Source organism: Mastigoproctus giganteus, chromosome 6, assembly GCF_048544385.1.
Source record: "Mastigoproctus giganteus isolate SK-2022 chromosome 6, ASM4854438v1, whole genome shotgun sequence".
NCBI lineage: Eukaryota > Metazoa > Arthropoda > Arachnida > Uropygi > Thelyphonidae > Mastigoproctus > Mastigoproctus giganteus.
Genome location: NC_143580.1, coordinates 51794915 through 51815400, shown reverse-complemented (window position 1 = coordinate 51815400; position 20486 = coordinate 51794915). Strand labels below are relative to the sequence as shown.

Sequence of the window (20486 nt, the reverse complement as noted above, 5' to 3'; positions counted from 1 at the left end):
ATTATCCATACAGATATGTTGCTGACTATTTTTAAATACAATGATATGTACTCTTACTAAACATGTGTAGTTGTGTTAACATACATTTGGTTGTTATAGGCATACCTGTATCTCCCATCATTGTTAATGGGATTGTTGCTTATTGCAAAAGAAACTGTTTTGTTGTTGTCCCACGAATCACTTTCATAAGTTATACAGACCACAGATTAGCAAAATTGCTCTATAGAACACATTCTAAATCAAAAAACAAAACAAAAAACTAACTGACAAAAAAGGGTGTCATTGTACCATTTACATAAGACAATGGTGAGACTGCATTTAGAATATTGTTTGTTCAGGTCTTGGGACTGCACTTGACAAAAGAGAGAAAAGGTTCAAAGAAGGGCAGCTAAATTGATGAGGAGTACTAATCATTATTTTTATGAAGAATAGCAAACCTTAGAAGAGGCAAACTGCAGAGCGTAGCAACTAGACATCTCAAGAGCAGATCTTATTGAGGTAGGTAAGGCTCTAAAGGGATCAAAAATGAACAAGGGAGGTTTGTTTTCATTGGTAGAAGAAACAATAACTAGGATTTGCAAATATAAAATTTTAGGAATAGCAGAAGCTGGATCTCATAATGTTTACCTTCAGGCTGTATTTTAGATCATTGGGATAAATTGCTTGCTACAATGGTTGAGACAGAATCAAGGTGGAATTGGATAACTGATTTTTGGCAATGGAGATGGTGTGAGTGATTGAGGATTTTTATTTTTTGGCAGATTCAGAAAAGGTTTGCTTCCTTTCATCATTTAGTCATTATAATTTAACTCCAGGAGCTTTAATCCTTTAGGCTTGAAAATTTTTCTAATAAACATTCTATAATTTCATGCTTCCCAGCTTCACTCACACAGTTTCTCCTCACTATAAAGAGTGTTTCATTTGTAAATATCACTGTAAAGTAATATTTAGACCCTGCTCAGTTCATCCATATCAGCTGGATTATCTAAAAGGGTCCATCTGATTTCTCCTTTGTATTTGAATACTTGAAAAATTCCTTTTTTTCTATTCTTTGCTCTCTTAGCTGGAAATTTCCCATAATCTGCCTTTGCCAGCATAACCTTTTCTGCAGTATTATTACAGGTGTAGTTATAGTTTCAGTACTTTTCATCACCGTAACTTTCCCGTGTCACCTTTTTCTGTTCTGTTAAACTGGCTAGCTTATCATTCAACCATCTTGGCATCCTCCTTGTGCTATATTTTCTTAATGATACATATGCATTAATGGCTTCTGTGATTGTTGCTTTAAAAGTATTCCATAACTCTAATGTATGCACCCCCAATTGATAGAGGCTATGTAACTCCTTAAGTTGTCAGTCTCTTTCCTGAAATTAAATTCCATGCCTTTATCTTTAACAACTGCCACCTCTGTGATTGTAGAAGGGAGTAATCACTCTGTGATTACTCCCTTCTAAAGGTGTGGAATGTTCTTGCCTCCTGTAATTTCCCTAAACATACCGATACAAAAAAAAAAAAAAAAAAAAAAAAGTAATCAGCTAGTTGATTTAAGAATTTTGCTCTCTTTGGTGAATTCCCTCTCACTTATTCCAATTGCAAATAAGTTGCAAATTGAAATCACCCATAATAAGACATTCACCCTTGTTCAACAATTCTGTCTGCATGTAGTCGGCACCTCCGTAGCCAGGTGGGCAGGAGCAGCAGTGCGTAGCACACACTTCTTGATTAGACCGGGGTTCGAACCCGTGACCACCAAAAACGGAGGATGCGGAAAGGTCAGGGAATGATCACCGCATATCTCCGGAGCAATATGGCCTTAGTTGCTAATGCTCCTAAACAAGAAAACAAACAAACAAACAAACAAGCATGTAGTCCCTCATCATAACCTTCTGGTCTCTAGATTACTCTCACTCTTATTATACATTCACTTCCAACTAACTCACACTACACAGATTCTATACTAGTATGCATTACTTTAGAATCTGTGAATGCTTTTGTTGTGCTGAGGCTAATAAGAAATCTAACTCCACCTCTTTTAACTTCCCTATCCTTCCTAAACGCATTGTACATACCATAGTGAAGTCATCACCCCTATTTCTGGGTTACACCATATTTTCATTAGCTCTACTATGTCAGCATTAGTTGTCCTAAGTAGGAGTTTTATTGAGAACAATCCTTGCATAACTGTAGACACAATCAAGACTGCATTCTTGTAGAGTATATTTACTGCCCTGATGTGCTCCTTAAAGTTACAGTAGAGCGTCAATAATCCGAACTAATTGGGACTGCAGGTAGTTCGGATTTTTGAACTTATCAAAAATACTATTTGGGAAACTAAAAAAAAAAAATTAAGTTTAGAAATAAAAACACTGGCTTTAAAATCTGAGTGAAACCACCTAATTTTTTTGTTAAAATCTAGTGCCTTTTCACAAACAAAGGTCCAGATGTTTCTCCTAAACTTCGTCTCTATGTGAACTACAAATAAACTGCATCTTCGAGGGATGGGTCATTAGCTGTTCTCATAGTTTTACTTTTTTTTTTTTTTTTTTTTTTCCTCACCATCTGAATCAAGTTTTGATGCAAACTTTAAAATGTTTTCCTTGTTGTTTTTAATGTCTGTTATGGGCGACTTTCCAACCTCATAAAATTTTGCTAATAAAGACCCTCTTTCTCCCTTTGAAAGTCTGTTTAAAATCTGAATCTTGGATTCAGTTGTTAAAAATTTCTGCTTGCTTTTAAAAGCAAGAAAAGACAAAGAAAACTACAGTACGGTAAAATAAAATTCTGTAAAAACTCTGTTCAGAATCTTTTTACTCCATATCTCACTTTCGTGTATCATGTTCAATTTCTGCATGCCGTGTTTTGTTATTGATTGACATTTTATCTTTTTTTACCATTTTAAATTTTGCAACCCAAAAAAAAGTCAGTGAACAGAAATATCAGATTACAAAGTGTGTTGAATAACAAATTACAAAGTGTTATGTTTAGTTAGTACTGTATGTATATAATTATGCTATGTATACAAGCATAAATTTTTATTTTGCTAACCTGTGAATAATATTCTTCCGATTTTCACGTATCATTTAATTTTGTTAATTGGTAAGAAAAAAGGCGTAAATTTGTGCTTTATATCTTTCATTTTTATAGCCTGTGGATAATATTCCTCCAATTTTTGCTTATTAGAATTGCCATTTAATAGAATCAAAATTCAATTTGCAAATGTGATCACAATAACTGCTGCTTACTGTAATTATTTTATGGCACCAGCATAAAAAAAAAATAAATGCTGGCTTGTTTGGATTATTGATGTTTTGAATTATTGGCGTTCGGATTTTTGACTCTCTGCTGTATATAAGTTTCTTTTTTTAGCAATATCCTCCCATTTACATGAGCAAAATGTGCTGCTACCCTCAGCACATTTTGCATCTGCTGTTGCAGCAACAAATGCAATCATCACTTTAACCCTATCATCAAATAAATTCATATTTAATATATCCCCGTCTCCTCTGACCAGCAGTTTTCCTGAACTATTAGGCCTCTTTAATGGTATTGGAAAAGACCTTTACACTACTTATGTTCAATCCCAGGGGCTCACATCTAGTATGGGCTTGGCATACCCAGGGTCCTCAGCTGGATATCATCATTTTTTCTCTTTCTTGGTGATTCCTTTCTACTTCTCTGTCTCTCTCTCTCAGGGTAACTCAAATTTTTTTTTTTGGCTGGTGTAGCATAAGCCTCAGACGTCCTTGCACCATGTGGCTAATAATAATAATAAAATGTATTCAGGCTTTCCAAAATGTTTGGAGAAATTTGCACATTTATCTAATCATATATTAAAAATACATGCTTAATATTCTTGGAATTACAGCCTAGTAGCATCTAGTAACTTACCTCTATCAAATAAGATCTTATTTATTAAGGTACATGCTTATTAATAGCTACTTGCTTTTTTTAGCATTCAGACAGAATTTGAATACGAAGCAACATTTCTACTGTATTATTGTATCGTATATGCACACAGCAAGGTAGCATGAAAACAGCTGAAGACACTGAAGCCAAAAATTGCTCTACAGTCATGGAGGAAACTTGACACTAGAATTGTGTACACTTATTTAAGTGTAAACAGCTCTAACTGTACATAACAGTAAAAACTGCCTACTACAGAGAAGTCTTAATATTCCTGAAAGGTAACAAACTAAATTCTGAAATGCAGGCTTCCAGATCTCAAAAGGCATTGTCTAAACATGAATGCCTTGATGCACTTCCTTCACTTCACCTCGTTTACCATACTCTCATCTAACCCCACCTTCCTAATTTTTTTTTAGGATAAGATATTTCCCTTTTAAGTACACTACCAGCCAGCTTTGAAGGATATTGCAACATGTGTATAGTGTCCCTGAATTTAATGTGTGCAGCACATATTTGCCCTTCAATGACAAGTATATGCTTCACACATGTATAGCAGGAGTAGCCTCTTCAGCATACTACATATTATTTTGGAAATGTATTGCATGCACCTAGGGGCAAATCCAAGTGCCACTAAATGCTTTTGTTTTTTTTAATTACATAAAGGAGTTTTATGCGAAGTGCTTGTAATATAAAAAAAATTATATTTATAAAATAAATTTAATATAGGTTAACGGATAAATGTTCGTCCTTACAGAATTGATGTCATGATGAGTTCTAATGCTCCTACTTACCTGCATTGAATTAATGCTAAAAGGCAGTAAATATAAACTGTGGGTTCCTGACACACTGAAACCCAAGTCATAATAAGGGGAAAGTAAATTCTGTATTTAGCTTAATTTCTGCCTTTTAAGATCAGTTATATGATTTTTACTCTCCCTTCCCATCCACATTGGGAGGTGTGTCACTAATGAGCTGCATGCACCATGAGTTGTGGCTACCCCTAATGTACACTGGTGTTCAAAGAAAGTGCATCATCTAGGAATTTCACATTTCTAACCCTTTTGCGCGATGGTATGTTACATTAATGACTAGCATCACAAATAGAAATATAAACAAAAGATATTTATTAATAGTTAAGGCAAAGCTAAGTAATATTTGACAGGTGCTCTCAAAATATTCCAAAATGAGCATTTGCAACCTTTATACAACAGTTTTGGTAAACATAACAATTATGGCTGAAATGTTATCAGAAGCCCTCAATTTGCTTTAAGTTATCATTTTAAATGGAAAACAAAATGAAAAGTTCACCAGGTACAAACTAATTTAGTTGAACCGCCTCTAGTCCTGATGACAGCAGCACACCGTCTAGGCATCAACAAGATCAATTTCGGAAGATAATCAACTGATAGTTCGTGGTTCCAAACACGAATTATGGGTTCACGAAGGGTCTTTGGTTTCTTTCTGGCAAATGCAGATTCCACACAATGCCAACAGTTCTCTATAGGATTCAGATCTGGCCGGGCTGTTTCCTGGCCAGCTAAGAGTTGTAATGGACCGTTCTTCCAACCATTTTTTCACCTGTAACAAGTGTAAACATATTACTGTCGAACTTCTAATGCAGAAATTAAGCTAAATGAAGCCAAATTAACTACAGAAGCGCCTACTTGCACTTAGTATTAGTAATAGCCGCATGGTGCAAGAAAGCCTATGGCTTATGCTGCACCAGCCAAAAAAAAAAAAAAAAAAAAAAAACCCAAATAAACAATGATAAAAATAAAATAAATAAATAATAATAATTAATAAAAGAAAAGGAAATTAAACCTATCAATCTATGCGCTTCCCTCACCCGAAGGTACTATCCGGATGACCTTTGAATTTCCCCAAACTGTTAGCCTCTACCACCCATGTAGGCAACTTATTCCATTAATTTATAACTCGCTGGCTAAAATAAAACTTCCTGCAGTCCAGTCTAAACATTTCTCCCCATAACTTGAATTTATGTCCCCTAGTTCTAGCATCATTTAGAATCTTGAAAATTTCATCCTCATTCATTTTACTGATGCCTCTCAGAGCCTTAAACACCTCAATCAAATCTCCTGTAAGGTGTCTAGTTTCCAAACTCTGCAACCCACATATTTGAAGTCTTCATAAGGACGCCCTTTTGCTGATCTCACCAGGCAAGTTACCCGTCTTTGCACCCTTTCAAGAAGCTGAATGTATTTCTTTAGGTGCGGTCTCCATACTTGAACACAGTATTCCAAGTGTGGTCTAACAAAAGCCTTATATAATGGGATTATCATGTCCCTATCTCTACTTGCAAAAGTTCGATAGATCATCGATAGGACACCATGGGCCTTCCTTGCAACCTGTTTACAATGCTCATAGAATTTCATGTCTGACTGTATCGTAACACCCAAGTCCCTTTCCTCCAGTACTGGGTTTAATTGAACTCCACCAAGTGAATAAGTTATTTTGGGATTACTGTTTCCCAAGTGTAATACCTTACACTTTGTTTCATTAAAGCATAGCTGCCGTTTTTCTGACCATTCCTGAAGTTTATCTAGGTCTCTCTGAAGAAGCTCAGCTTGACAGTGATCATTAACTACACTGCCAATTTTAACATCATTTGCAAATTTAGACATCACGCCCTCTATCCCTTCATCAATGTCGTTTATGAAAATTAAAAACAACAGTGGTCCTAATACCGATCCTTCGGGAACCCCACTTCTTACGTCAACCCAATCTGAGGAATAGCCACTTTTCGCCTGATGACAAGGAGCAGAGTTGTCCTGTAAGATGCAGTTACTTGGCAGGTTGAAATGGTCTCTAATGGTTGGAAGCAATTTGCCTTCCAATATAGCCAGGTATCCATTGGCATTTATGGAACCTTTTATAAACTGCAGGTGACCTACTCCACGATACGAAATGTACCACCATATCATTTGGCTGGTAGGTAATTTCACTGTAGATACCATAGAGTCTGGATCGTATACGCCAAATCGTTTGTCTCCCATCAGAGCCATGCAGGTTGAATTGCTTCTCTCATCCGAGAAAATAACTGACTTCCACTGTTTGGGGGTCCATTTGACATGCTCCTTACACCAAATTAATCAGGCCTTTTTTTGTGTGAGGAGGGGCTTCTTAGGATGACGGGCTACAAGTCCATTTTTGAAGAGGCATCTTCTGACTGTTACTGCACTTGCTACCACTCCTGTATGTTCTTCCCATTTTTTTTTTTTTTTTTTTTTCCAGCTCAGACGAAGAAGCTTTGCGGTTTTTAAGGCATAAGCGCTTAAAAATGCGGTCCTGTTTTAGTGTAGAGACTCTCTTGCATCCAGTTCCTTTTTTCCTATCAGCAGAGTCAGTATTCTTGAGTTTGGAAATAAATCTATTCACTGTTGACTGATTACAAGACACTCTATAAGCAATATGATGGGAAGGACATCCTTCCTCACGTAAAGCAACAGTAGCGCTCTTTCTTCGTGGTGTCAACTGCATGTAACTTCCCATCCTGACACAAGCAAGGAATAACTGCAACTCTTGCAGAGCGTGCTTATAAAACTGAAAGTAACAGTTGATGCAATATTACGTCATCACCCATGCGTGCAAATCTTATCTGATGCAATCTGTAAGAAATATTGCCATATAGTTAAGTTATTTGGACGAAAATTACAATTTTAAGGGGTGATGCACTTTCTTTGAACGCCAGTGTATATTTTGAAGATCATTGCAACCTATGAAACACTGTTACAGTAGAAGCCCTCTTAACTAACTCCCTCTTTAAAACATACTGTTTGATGTCCATGGCACACTGCAGTATGCTGTGGGAACTGATCTTCTATGCTTGTGGCTAGTGTGGTAAAATTATTTGTTATTGTAATTACAGAACACAACTTAATTAAATATTATCTAAATTAATGAAATATGGGTGGGTGAGAAAAGAGAGTTATAATTTCTATGAAAACTAAGTTGGATGCTTTGGAAAGACTAAAAAAAATTGATGCTGAATTATATGTGGGCAAAACAACTGTAAAAAATTTAAAAAATATGGAAATATACGAATACCTCAATTCAGCTTCTTAGGATGTCTTCTGTACAACATTCTCCAAGTATAACCGACTAAAACCTAACTAACACACATTAAAGTAATTTTAACGTATTCCTCACTTATAGCCCATGAATGATCTGACACCCCGGGATCGCAGAAGAAAATCCTAATGTTGACCCTAAAATATATCAAACCCCCATGGATCCTGAGTGACAGAAGACATTATGTCAAATACAATATAACATAAGAATAAATTTTGATATTATAATTTCTTATAAAATCACGAGAATGAGATGAAACTAATATATGAACGATTTCCTTCCCTTAGTTTAGTTTATATTAGTTTCATCTCATTCTTGCAGTTTTATAAGAAATTTTATTATCAAAATTTATTCTTATGCTTTATTGTATTTGACACAGGGATTGAAATCAACAAAGTTAAATTTGCTCCACTGGAGCATTACCTGGAGATCAGAATTTAAACAACTGGTAGCAGATATTCAAGAAGTTGAAGCTGTTTGACCAAGGCAAGGTTTCTCAAACTGGAAGGTGAAATGCAATGTGCTATCATCGGCAAAAATATGGATAGGATTTCTGGTCAAGGGAAGAAGATCATTAATATACAAGAGGAATAGAATAGGAGAAAGAACTGAACTTTGGGGAACATCAGCATTAGTGGAGAAGTTAGAAGGCAGGTATCCATCTACCATAACTCCTAGTGAGCGGTCAGAGAGAAAACTGGATAACCAATTACAAAAAACAGTTGGCAAACCATAAGACGGAAGCTCATTTAGAAGACCTTTATGCCAAACACGAACAAAAGCCTTTGAGATGTCAAGAGCAACTGCTTGTGTTTCACTGAACTCTTCCATTCAATTTGTCCATAAATGGGTAACATAAGCCAGAATATCACCAGTGGATCGACAGTGACGGAATCCATACTGGCGATCGTTGATCAGACAGGTTTCTAGATAGTTTAACAGTTGGTGGTTAATTGTTTTCTCCATTACTTTGGAAAGAGTAGAGATGATTGCAATGGGATGATAATTGTATGGGAGAGATTTATCACTCTTTTTAGGAACTGGCTGGATATGAGCAAATTTCCAAGCAGAAGGAAAAACACCTTTGGAATAAGAAAGTGAAAAAAGGTGACACAGAACAGGAGTAAGTTCAGGAGCACGGGTTTTGAGAACAAGTGAAGAAATACCATCAGGACCTGGGGCTTTCTTAGCATCAAGATTGTTCAATATCCTTTTGATGAAAGACTACAGGAGGCATTGAATGGAGCATACTGGAAATGGCGGGAGGTGGTTTACCAAGATCATTAATACACAAGTTGGAAAAAAAAACAATGCTAGCAGGTCAGCTTTATCCTTGGCCAAAGTGGCAATAGAATCATCTGGTTTAGACAGAGGAGGAACAGAGCTGGGCAAAAGTTGCAGCCAATAGCTTTGCCAAGGGACCAGAATGTTGGGCTATCATTAGGGCAAGAAGCAAGTTTTCTACTCTTAGCCTGTTCAAACTCTAGTTTGGACTGATTAATAACTGCTTTTCAATTACTGCGAGCTTTCGTGTAGGCAGAAAATGAATCTTGGCTCACATCCAAATGAAGATTTGGATGTGAGCCAATTATGGTATGTGACATTCTTATCTTTAACAGCCTTAACCCATTTATTGGAAAACCAAGGTTTAGATAAAGGACAAGATTTTAAGATGCAGTGTGGAATAAAGGATTCCACCCCTACAAGAATAATTTTACTGACATGATCTGAGCAAACGTTGACATCAGAAGTTTGGAAACAGTAATCCAACCAAGGAAGAGAATTCTCACAGATTATTTCCATTTTGTATTCTTGTAATGCCAAACAACACGAAGTTGGGAATGGCCATGAGAGAAAGGCTCTATTGGAAAAGAGACCGTCACTAAGTTGTGATCTGAGGTGCCTAGAGGACTACTCACCTCGACTGTGTACTTGGAAGGGTTGTTTGTGAGAAAAAGATGAAGTGTTGTTGGCTGTACAGTTAGGATTGTCAGGTATTCTGGTAGGAAAATGAACGTCTGTGCAAGGTCATTAATAATTGAAAAAGCCTCAGCATCTCGACCAGCTGGAGTTGTGAACATTAAAATCACCTGACTGTTAGGAAAGTTGGACTGTAGAAAGTCAAGTTTCTACAGTCAAGAAAGGACTGTAGAAAGAAAGTCAAGAAAAATGATAGTGGCAACAGAACAATTTGACTGAATGTAGTAGAGATTTTAAGCCAGGAAATCCAAATTACAAATCTCTGATGGAATATCAGAACTGACATGCACAAGTACCACTTTTCAAACGAAAGGAATCGTGCAACAAATAATTCGGACAACTGAGATGAGCAGTGGCTGAATCAACCAATAACTGAGATTCTGTCAGAAAAAGTATGAGGGGTTTGGCAGATTGTAGGTGGAAATGGACATCACTGAGATTAGAACTGAGACCATGTATATTTGTGAAATGAATGAGAAAGTGTTTGGGCGGTTTAGAACTTTTCGCAGATAGGTTTGCTCTATTAGTTTGACAATTCCATGGTGTATTCAATAGTAAGAAAAGGTGGAGGGGGGGGACATGCCGTATGAAGTAATGAAATTTTTGGATATGACATTTACATGGCAAGAACATACCCAGATCCTTGCCATGACGTGGCCTTGACAATACTCCCCCCTCCACCCACATACACACTACTCGGACTCCTTCCATCACTATCTGCTGAGTAAAGGCAGCGAGATTATACACTAGCTGATCCAGAAGCCACCCATAGAGTTACCAATGGGTTCAGTCCGATATACTAACAATGGCCAGCCTGCAAACACCGTTTTAAAACTGTACCCTCAAAATGTAAGGAAGATTGGATCTTACCATGATATCCATCATAACCTCAAAAGACATCAATCATACAGCATGATGGAAGAGATGGGGGCGGGAGTTACCGGAGCTTTGCTGTGTATAAACATGGGGTGTATCATTTCAAGCCTCCAATAAGCAAAGTGGTGGTATTGCACCTAGTATTGCCTGGTTAAACAGAGGGGGGATGGCATTCCTCCATGTGGTGTGGTTGCCACACCTTAACCCCTGCTTACATTGGTTCGCACCTGGGTGATCATTCACAGTGTGCTAGGAGCTGTATTTCAGGACTTGCACGTGGGAGTTATACTCAGAGTTACTATGTCCCACCATCATGAAGGTGCAAGAAGAGGATCTGGCTGGCACAGACCAGCCAGACTTTGCTGAAATTAGGTCCACTTTACATGAGTGTTGCCCGAATCAGTTCCATCAGCATTTTAGACTCCCAGGTATCAAGCAGAGCTTGGCATGTCTGAGAGAATGTCTGTGAAACCTTGAAGGACGTGTTTGCAATATAACACTGACATAAAATGAAATTCTAAGTTCAATGTTTACTATGTCTTGGAGGAAACTTTGGCCCAAGATTGACATCATGAAATAAGTTTATAAACTAATTTCAGGAAAATGAAGGCTCCAAAGATTTACAACAAGAATACATACAATGATGGATTCAAAAATCTTTTCCAAACAAATTATCACTGATTTGTTGGAAAATGAAATGCAGAAATTATATACACAGTAATGGAAACAGATGGATCGAAATATGAAGAAGAGATTGGATCAAATCCAGGGTCAAAATTTTTCGAAAACAGCAGTCAAAAATACCCTACAAAAGACTTTCCATTATATTGAAGGGCAACTTGATTAAATATTAAGTGAGGTTGATGTTTATAAAAAAAAAGTTGTAGGACTATGCTGCAAAACATTAATTTCATCATCTAAATGGATGAAAATTACCGATTTTGTCGTTCAATTATATATTTTAAGTGAAACTTTTTTTTTTTTTTTTTTTGAGTCCTTGTTTTAACTGACTTTTTTGATTAATAAACCAACTACCAGTCCCGATCTTGTCAATTGAGGGCTTCTACTTTAATCAAAATTAAATACCAGTGCCTGGTATCATAATGGGGCAGTTTACTGAGAAAATATATCATGCATTTTTTAGAACAAATATATGATCACAGATATGGTGTAAGAGCTGAAGATGGTTATACCAGACTGTTGAGGTTATCATTAAGATCATTTACAGATAAATATTAATTTAAACTAAAAATGTAATTAAAAATAATTATAATAAATTATTTTTTGTCAAGTACTGGAAATGCTATTTATTGCTAATTAGGCAAAAGTGCTAGACTAACTGAATCCTTCAAAAAATCATAAGGTTTGTGGATTGGGTAAAAGGGTGGAAAGAACCCCCCCCCATTCTTAATTTACATTTGTTATTGTCTGATTGGTGTTTAAAATAATTTTTAGTTAATGTATATTAATTTTCTTGAATTTATTTTTAGGTAATAAGTACAAATAAAGGATCTCTTGTGTCAGGAGTATGTTGTTTGGTAAGTAATATGATAATAATCCTTTATTGGCAAACATGATTAGACACAGAAATATATAAAAATCAGTCTTTTCACCCACAAGACAGATGAGGCAGGAGGGTTGCAAATACTCATGCTCTTCATTCAAAAAAAAAAAAAAAAAGAGGATATTGTTGAATTCTCTCTGTCAAATACAGTTTTTCAGTGTTTATGATGCAAGTACATTACATTATTTTAGGAAAGTGCTGCTAAAAACAGATGTTTGTACATATGCGTTACTGTTTTACCTATTAATAACAGTAAAATTATTTTTAATACATGGGGATTCAACAATGGGTTGTACTGGCATCATTGTTTCAAAGAGGATTGCGGGGGGGGGGGGAGTGTCTGTTGGCAGCAGTGTGCAATTTGGATGGTGTTCCTCAACTTCAGTATGGCTTAGGGCTAAAGTGATGAAATTGTATCTCAAGTGCAAACTTTGTTATGAAATGATCAAAAATTAGCTGTTTGTTAAATCTTTGAAGAAATTGACCAGACAAGTGAAGCTCCAAACATTGGTTGCTTTGCCATGTTAATGTGCTGTTGCATTCATCACTAATTGTACACATTTTTTTTGGCCAAATGCAGTCTCTCAAATTCAGAAATCCCCATATGCCCTAGTTGTTTTTTGTCCTAAACCCTGAAAGGATATTGGTGTGATGACATCAACATTAGTAGAGGCATATAATGCAAGAAAGCAAACTTATACAGCATTAGCCAAAACAAAACCTTCCTATTTCACCCATACATTCGCTCCAAAAGTTTGTCCACTTCCTTGAATTTATTTAAGCTATCAACTTCCACAATGACAGATGAATTTTGTTCCAGCAATCAACTACTCGCTGGCTAAAAGCAAATTTCGGCACATCTATTCGACACTTGTCTTTCCTCAATTTCAGTTTATGCCTCCTGAGGTTTGTAATCTGAGCAAGAGGAAGAATCCCATTAGCACTGAGCCTGCTCAATCCATTCAAGGCCTTATACACTTCAATCCGATCACCATGCAGATGCCTAGTCTCCAGATTCTACAGTTTTCATAAATTAAGCCTTTCTTTATAAGAGCACTCCTTGGTTCCCCTCACCAGTCTTGTTGCCTTTCTCTGTACTCGTTCTAGCAACTGTACATCCTTTCTAAAATGAGGTTTCCCAACCTGTACGCAATACTCAAGGTGTGGCCTGACCATTGTCTTGTATAAGGGGATAATCACCTCCTTATCCCTGCTATCAAAATTCCTGTATATCATTGACAAGACCCCATGAGCTACTCTTGCAGCCTGTCTGCACTGCTCAGAAAACTTCATATCTGACTGCATAATTATCCCCAGGTCTCTTTCATTCTCCACTACCCTGAGTGTAACACCACAAAGTTGTTACATTTGTCAATGTTAAACTTTAGTTGTCACTTCTCAGCCCAACTTTTCCAGATCCTGTTGCAGTGGCATACTGTCATTAACAACCCTGCCAACCTTTGTATCACCTGCAAACGTCGACATTGGGCCTGATATACCTTCATCAATATCATATCAAACAATAAAGAATGGTATAACTTTTAGCTTTCCAGAAGTTCTTCCAAGAGTGAGAAAATCATTGGGCTAAGTGTGCTGCATAAGTGGGACACTATTTCTAAGGGGATAAGTCACCACTCCATAAGTATGCTTCTTGCTACTTACATAGCAATCCAGATACATTATGAACAGGCATATATAAATAACAATGACTGCTGATTCTCTTAGTCTTTTGTTCTCTTGTAATGATTTTGTAAATTTCGTTTCACATTTTTTTAGATAGCAGGTGTCATCTGCAGGTGGAATGTACTTAGAGTAAGAGATTTAATTCAAATACCAAGATTTGTGGCCAAATTTACAAATGCAACGTTAGGATATTTGCTTCGCTCATCACCACCACAAGATGGTGTCATGCCTATGGGCGCTACATTAGAAATTCAGCGTCAACAACAGTTAGAACTTCTAGAGCAGCAAATGATGCTAAATAGAGCAAGAGAATTCAGGGAAAGAGGAAATTTTCAGGTAATTTTTTTTTACCCCTTTTACCATATTTTTAAAGATTTTCATCAAATGTTAATTAAAAAATTTCCATGTTCGAGCAGCAGTTTATTTTACAGAATTAAATGAGCTTTTACATTTCAGCTGCTTCCATATATTCAATTATAGGAGGTTAGCCTTCTTTAGCTGATAACTATCTTCATGGCCTTGGAAATTATTTGTTTTTCTATCTATGCATGTAAACCTAATGGTAATTCCTTGAGTTACAGGAAGGACTATATCCAAGAAGCAGCTTGAGGAGCTTCTTGAGTTTTATTAGACCCTATGCTCTGGATAATACGTTCCTGATCAGAAATTATTTTTTTAACTGGCTTTTATTTAAATGATTTTGTGTATAAGCAGCTGGGTTGTCACAGGTTGACAGGGACCACCTAATACAATAAATTAATAATTAAAAATATATATATATCTATGGATAACATCACACCATGAATGTAAGTAAACATCATTGGTTTTAAAAAAAATAATAACACTCGCACTGCATTCATTTTTCTGTCTTTACTGCTGGAACTTATGTTGTCCCACCTGTGACCGAGCTTGGGCATAGGCTGTTAGAAACAATTACATTATCCACAAGTCGACCTAAAGAAGTTGCTAGCATTGTTTTTAATTAAATAACATCACCCAATAGGTGAATCTATTCAAAAAATTCACGTACTGGATGATGTACAATTAAAAACTATTAGTAACTTCTTTAGGTCAACTCATGGATAGAATAGTCATTTCAGCTAAGCCCAAGCTCTATCACTGCCACAGGAGGGGTAACATTATCCCTAGCAGTAAAGACAGAAAATGAATTGAAATAGTACCCTGCTTCTTTACTTGAATGATAAATTGGCTTTGAAATATTAAATATTTTCAAGTCAGTTATAGACAAAAGTAACTCTCTGTTAATTCCAGCCATTCCATCTCTTCCTGAATAATTAAACATACCTCTAGCGTAATTGAAAATGATAGGCAGCATGGTAGCAAGAAATGATGCCATAAACAAGAGAAAAAAGTGGATGAAGATTAGCTAATATTATGTACCTCTTATAGAAGTATATTAGCATTAGAGGATGTTTTCCAAGCTATCTATAAGTACAGCAACAGAAGTGATGCTTGTGGAATACAGATTAATATTGGAAGTACAGTCAGTCCTCGTATAGCATGATAGTTGTGTTCCTAGAAACCCTCGTGAAATGCAAAATCATGCAATATAAATAACAGGTCCTATGGGAAAAACAGGGTTAGGTGCCGACCACCCAAGATTGAACACACATTTGTAACCAAAACATTACCAAACACAATAAATAAATGTGATAAATGTTTTTGTTTTTGCTTCTATGTTTTTGCTTCTATCGTAAGCAAACTTGTTCTTTGATCTTCTATCCAAACAAACAACAGCTGTTCCATCTTTTCCAATTCTTTGTGTCTTGATCTAATGGATTTTTAGCATTAGCAAAGGCACATGATGCAAGAAAGCAAGCTTATATAGCATCAGCCAAAAAAAAAAAAAAACACAACGCACTTAGTTGTTCCTGCTATGAAAGTTGTTTTTATTTCCTCTGCATTATTTCTAATTCTCGGCGTTGCCTCATTTAGGCCTGTAGCACATGCAATATCACATGTTCTTTCATTTCGCTCAAAGCGTTTCACAATATCATATATTTTTTCCTTTATTGACAAAGGCGGACGAGCCATAAGCCTTACTGGGAAAACCCTGGTGGGCCTTAGGCCAGAAGATGATGGAGGCCGATGTGATTTTGGACATAAATGCTAGTATGAGGCCGCTACAAATTTTCCTGGGTAAGAATTTTTTACCCAGTCCACCTCTGTCTATCGATATTGCTTTTCTTTTTCTCTCTGAATCTGTAGTGTCTTCACCAGGATGCTTCCTTTTCACACCTTTTAAGTATTTTACTAATTTTTAGGGAATAAAGCACAATCACAAAATGAGGAGGCACACTTGATACACATAAACAAAGCTGCGTGCGTGTAGCAACTGAATAAACAACACCGTAAAAGTAGAGAGACACTATTAACACCTCATTAGCTCACATTTTACTAAAGCACATTTCTGGAGGTCACTACCATGAAACAATAAAAACAATTTCCAGTTGTGTTTCTGCTATAAACAGGTAGCAAATTCGATCTAATTGCATTTGCAATAATACATTAGCTGGAATTGTGTGAGTTTTTATGTTATTATGGTGGAATGTGTTTCCCCTTCACTGATATAAAAAACAAATACATTTTCAGAAACTTCTCTTCATTCCTATCGTGTTGCATTCAGTTGGGGTGATTCCGCGTTCGACTGCCATTTCTTGTAAACACAAAGGCGAATCGTGCATAAGTGAATTCGGTTTGTGTTATATACGATATCATTCTCCTATTTATAAATCGTGTATGATCGAATTCATGTAGTGTAAACACGTGTTATACGAGGACTGACTGTATAGCGACTTTGGAAATACCTGTAAGGATGGCTGCAATTGATTTGACCACATGATTTTGAATTTTTAAGATCATTGTTCTTCACTTGAATTAAAAACTGATAAAAAAATTTTAAGAACACATGCACTATTTGTTTCCATTGTAATTCAGTTAGGAAAAGTGCTTCCCAGTGGTTAGATCCTAGTACACTGTAACAACATTCAGGATGTCACTGATAAATAGTCTGTTACATCTTATCATGTTACCCATGCTATCTTTTTTTTTTTTTTTTTTTTTTTTAATGACTAATCCAAACATGAAAGATATTAGAACCTATACTAAGTATGGTGCAAGTTGAGAAGACAGAAGATACTTGCTAACATTAGACTTTATATAGGTTGTACTTTTTGTGAAATGCATGAAAAGGAAGAATAAAAGTTTGTTCTGTGAGTTTGGAGTTGGACAGTGAATAGGTGCTGACTGGTTATAGCATGTGTTCGAACTGGTTTGGAGGAGACTGACAGGAATTACAGATGCTGTAAAACAGTAGTGCCCACGGAAGTATCTATAGAAAAGCCATGCAAGAGAGAGTTTGTAAGAAATTGGTCATTAATTAACCTGAACTGCCCCCATTTCAATGGAGTCCACAAGCTTGAGAAGTTTTCTGGGCACCACCCAAATATGGGAACAATATTCCACAGTAGGGTGGATTCGGGTTTGTACAGAGTAGCTGTTTAAAGGAAAAGTAGTGCCAAGAGCAAAAAAAGAAAATCCAAGTTTTTTTTTTTTTACAGAAAAAGCAATATTTATGACATGTTTATGCCAAGAGAGATTAGAAGTCAGGGTGACTCCAATATTGATATATATGATCTTATCTAGAAATCTGGATATCATTGAAGATGAGTATAGAAGTTAACAAAGTTTTCCTTGCCCCACTGGAGAATTACATCTTCCCTAATGGAGGCCAGCATTAAAGAAATGGTAGTGGATATTTGAGAATTTAAGTTGTTCGTGCATGGCAAGTTTTCTTATTTCTTAAACTGAAAGGTGGAATGTAGTGTGTTGTCATTGGTAAACCTATGGATAGGATTTCCAGTCAGTGGAAGAAAGTCATTAATATACAAGGAAAAAACTGAACCTTGGGGAACACCGGCATTGGTGGAGAAAAGATAGGAGACAGAGATTAGAAAAGAGGCCTTTGGTGCCAGGGATATTATAATATTGCATTGACTATCAATGACAGAGGACCATCTACTATCACTTGCAGTGAATGAACAGAGAAAGAACTGGCTACCCATTTAAAAAAAAACAGGTTTGAAAGACCTTTATGTCAAACACAATCAAAAGCTTTGGAAACGTCAAGAGCACCTATATGAGTTTCACCGATCTTTTCCATTGAATCTTTCCAAAGATGAGAGATATAACCAAGCATACCACCAGCAAATGGCACTGATGGAATTCATATTGGTGATCACTGTTAAGAGTTGGTGGCTGATGGATTTCTCATTACTTTGGAAAGAGTAAAGGTAAGTGCAATGGTATGATAATTGGAAGGGAGAGATTTGTCACCCTTTTTTTAGGAACTGGCTGTATGTGATAAAACTTCCATGCTGAAAGGAAAAACACCAAAGGAATAAGGAAGTGTAAAAAGGCAACACAAAGCAGGTGCACAATTTTTGAGAATAACTGAAGAAATACCATTAGGACTTGGAACTTACGTGGTATCAAGAGCGTTCAAAATTCCTGTATCATCTGTCCTTCTGTCAGAAGGCCATGGGAAGAATTAAGTGGAATGTGTTTGGTATGGTAGTAGGTGATTTACCAAGATCATCGGTGAAAAGTCAGATGCTAATAAGTTAGTTTTATCTTTAGCTGAAGGTGCAATAAAGTCATCAGGTTGTAATAGAAGTGGAAGACATAAGCTGCAGAAGAAGACATAAGCTACTAGTTTTGGCAAGAAACTAGAAAGCTTGACCTGTACTTGGACAAAAAGAAGTTAGTCCAATTTGATTAGCCTATTAAAATATAGAGTTTGGAATGAATAATAATAGTTTTACAATTTTGCAGGTGCCTCCGTAGCCAGGTGGGCAGGAGCAGCAGTGCATAGTACACGCTTCTTGATTAGACTGGGCTTAGAGCTCGCAACCACCAAATATGGAGGATGCGGAAAGGTCAGGGAATGACCACCGCATATCCCCGAAGCAATATGGCCTTAGTTGCTAATGCTCCTAAAAACCAAACAACAACAATTTTTGTAAGCCTTAGTATAAGGAGAAAATGATGCTGGAGATTTGGATACAAGGGTATTGCAATATGCTACATTCTTACTATGAACAGCCTTAGCACATTTATTGGAAAACCAAGGTACAAAAAACAAGATTTTAAGGTGGAATGCAGAATAAAAGATTTCATTTCTACACAAATAATTTCACTGAGGGGAACATTAGGATGGAAAGATTTAAAACAGTAATTCAATCCCAGAGTAGAGAAAGATAAATCAAGATCATCCTATTTCACATCCTTGTAATGCAAAATGACACAAGGTTATAAATGTGTGGGGGGTAGGCAGAAAAGTTCTGAGTGATTTGTAGGTGTTGAGAGAATAACAGAAGAAATAGATAAATTTGATAGAATGTGGTAAAGAGATATTAAGCCAGAAGAGATCAAAAAGAGGAGATCCAGGTGAGGAAGTCTCTGACAAGGAATATCAGAGCAGACGTATCTACAAGTACTGTGTTTGAAGTGAAAGGAATCATCGATTGAGTAATTAGTGAGCTGAGATGAGTGGTGGTTGAGATAGTAACTGATAATTGAGATCCTCTCAGAAAAGGTAAGTGGAACTTGGCAGAGATTGTAGTTAGAGATGGACATTGAGATTTGAACTGAGACCACTTATATTTGTGAAATGAATCAGGAAGTTTTTAGGGGGTTTAGATCATTCTGCAGATAAGTTTGTTTTATTTGTTTGACTATTTATGATGCATTGCATAGATAGAGAGGTGGGAGAGAATTGTGTTGTGTGATTTAATGTGGTCTCAACAGTGCCTCCTACACACACACATACACAGAACAGGCCACTGTAGCCAAGTGGTCAGGCACACCGGTGCATAAGTACACATGCCTTGAGGGTTCAAGTCCGTGACGGTTGAATACGGTGCTGTTTCTTGTAGTCTCTACCTTGTGAACTCCTCTGACCGTGTGGTTGTCCTGGAGTATAAACACACACACATGCTACTTGGACTCCCTCCAGTCACTAGCTTGAAAAGTAGAGGCAGTAAGATCATTCAGCTGATCTGAATTACCTACAGGTTTGGTTTGGTTTGGTTTGGTGGCCTGTGAAACACAACAGACCAATAACAAACTAACTAAACATAATTTTGTGTTTAGTTGGTTCATTTCTATATCTGGTACATATTGGGACACCTTGATATTTGGCTATGATTGTGAGCTCCTGTTTCTATTTTGTGGTATTTTATGTTATTATTTAAGCAACATTTGTTCTTTAGTGGCATGAATTTGTCTCTCTTTAGATGAGGAGCCATATTTTGACTCCTTTAAAAGTGAGTGCTGCTTTGGTCTTTTATTTCCTTTCTTTATATTT

At 36.5% G+C, this 20486-nt stretch overlaps 1 protein-coding gene across 2 annotated transcripts in view; it reads left to right on the top strand.

The window, feature by feature from the left end:
- LOC150084252 (ubiquitin-associated domain-containing protein 2-like) overlaps positions 1–20486 on the top strand; it is a 154582-nt gene that overhangs the window by 110999 nt on the left and 23097 nt on the right. For both annotated transcript variants that reach the window (XM_090375128.1, XM_090375129.1), the window contains exons 6-7: positions 12342–12389; positions 14192–14434. In XM_090375128.1, coding sequence (XP_090231254.1) covers positions 12342–12389; positions 14192–14434 — 291 coding nt within the window. The remainder of the gene's footprint in view (positions 1–12341; positions 12390–14191; positions 14435–20486) is intronic.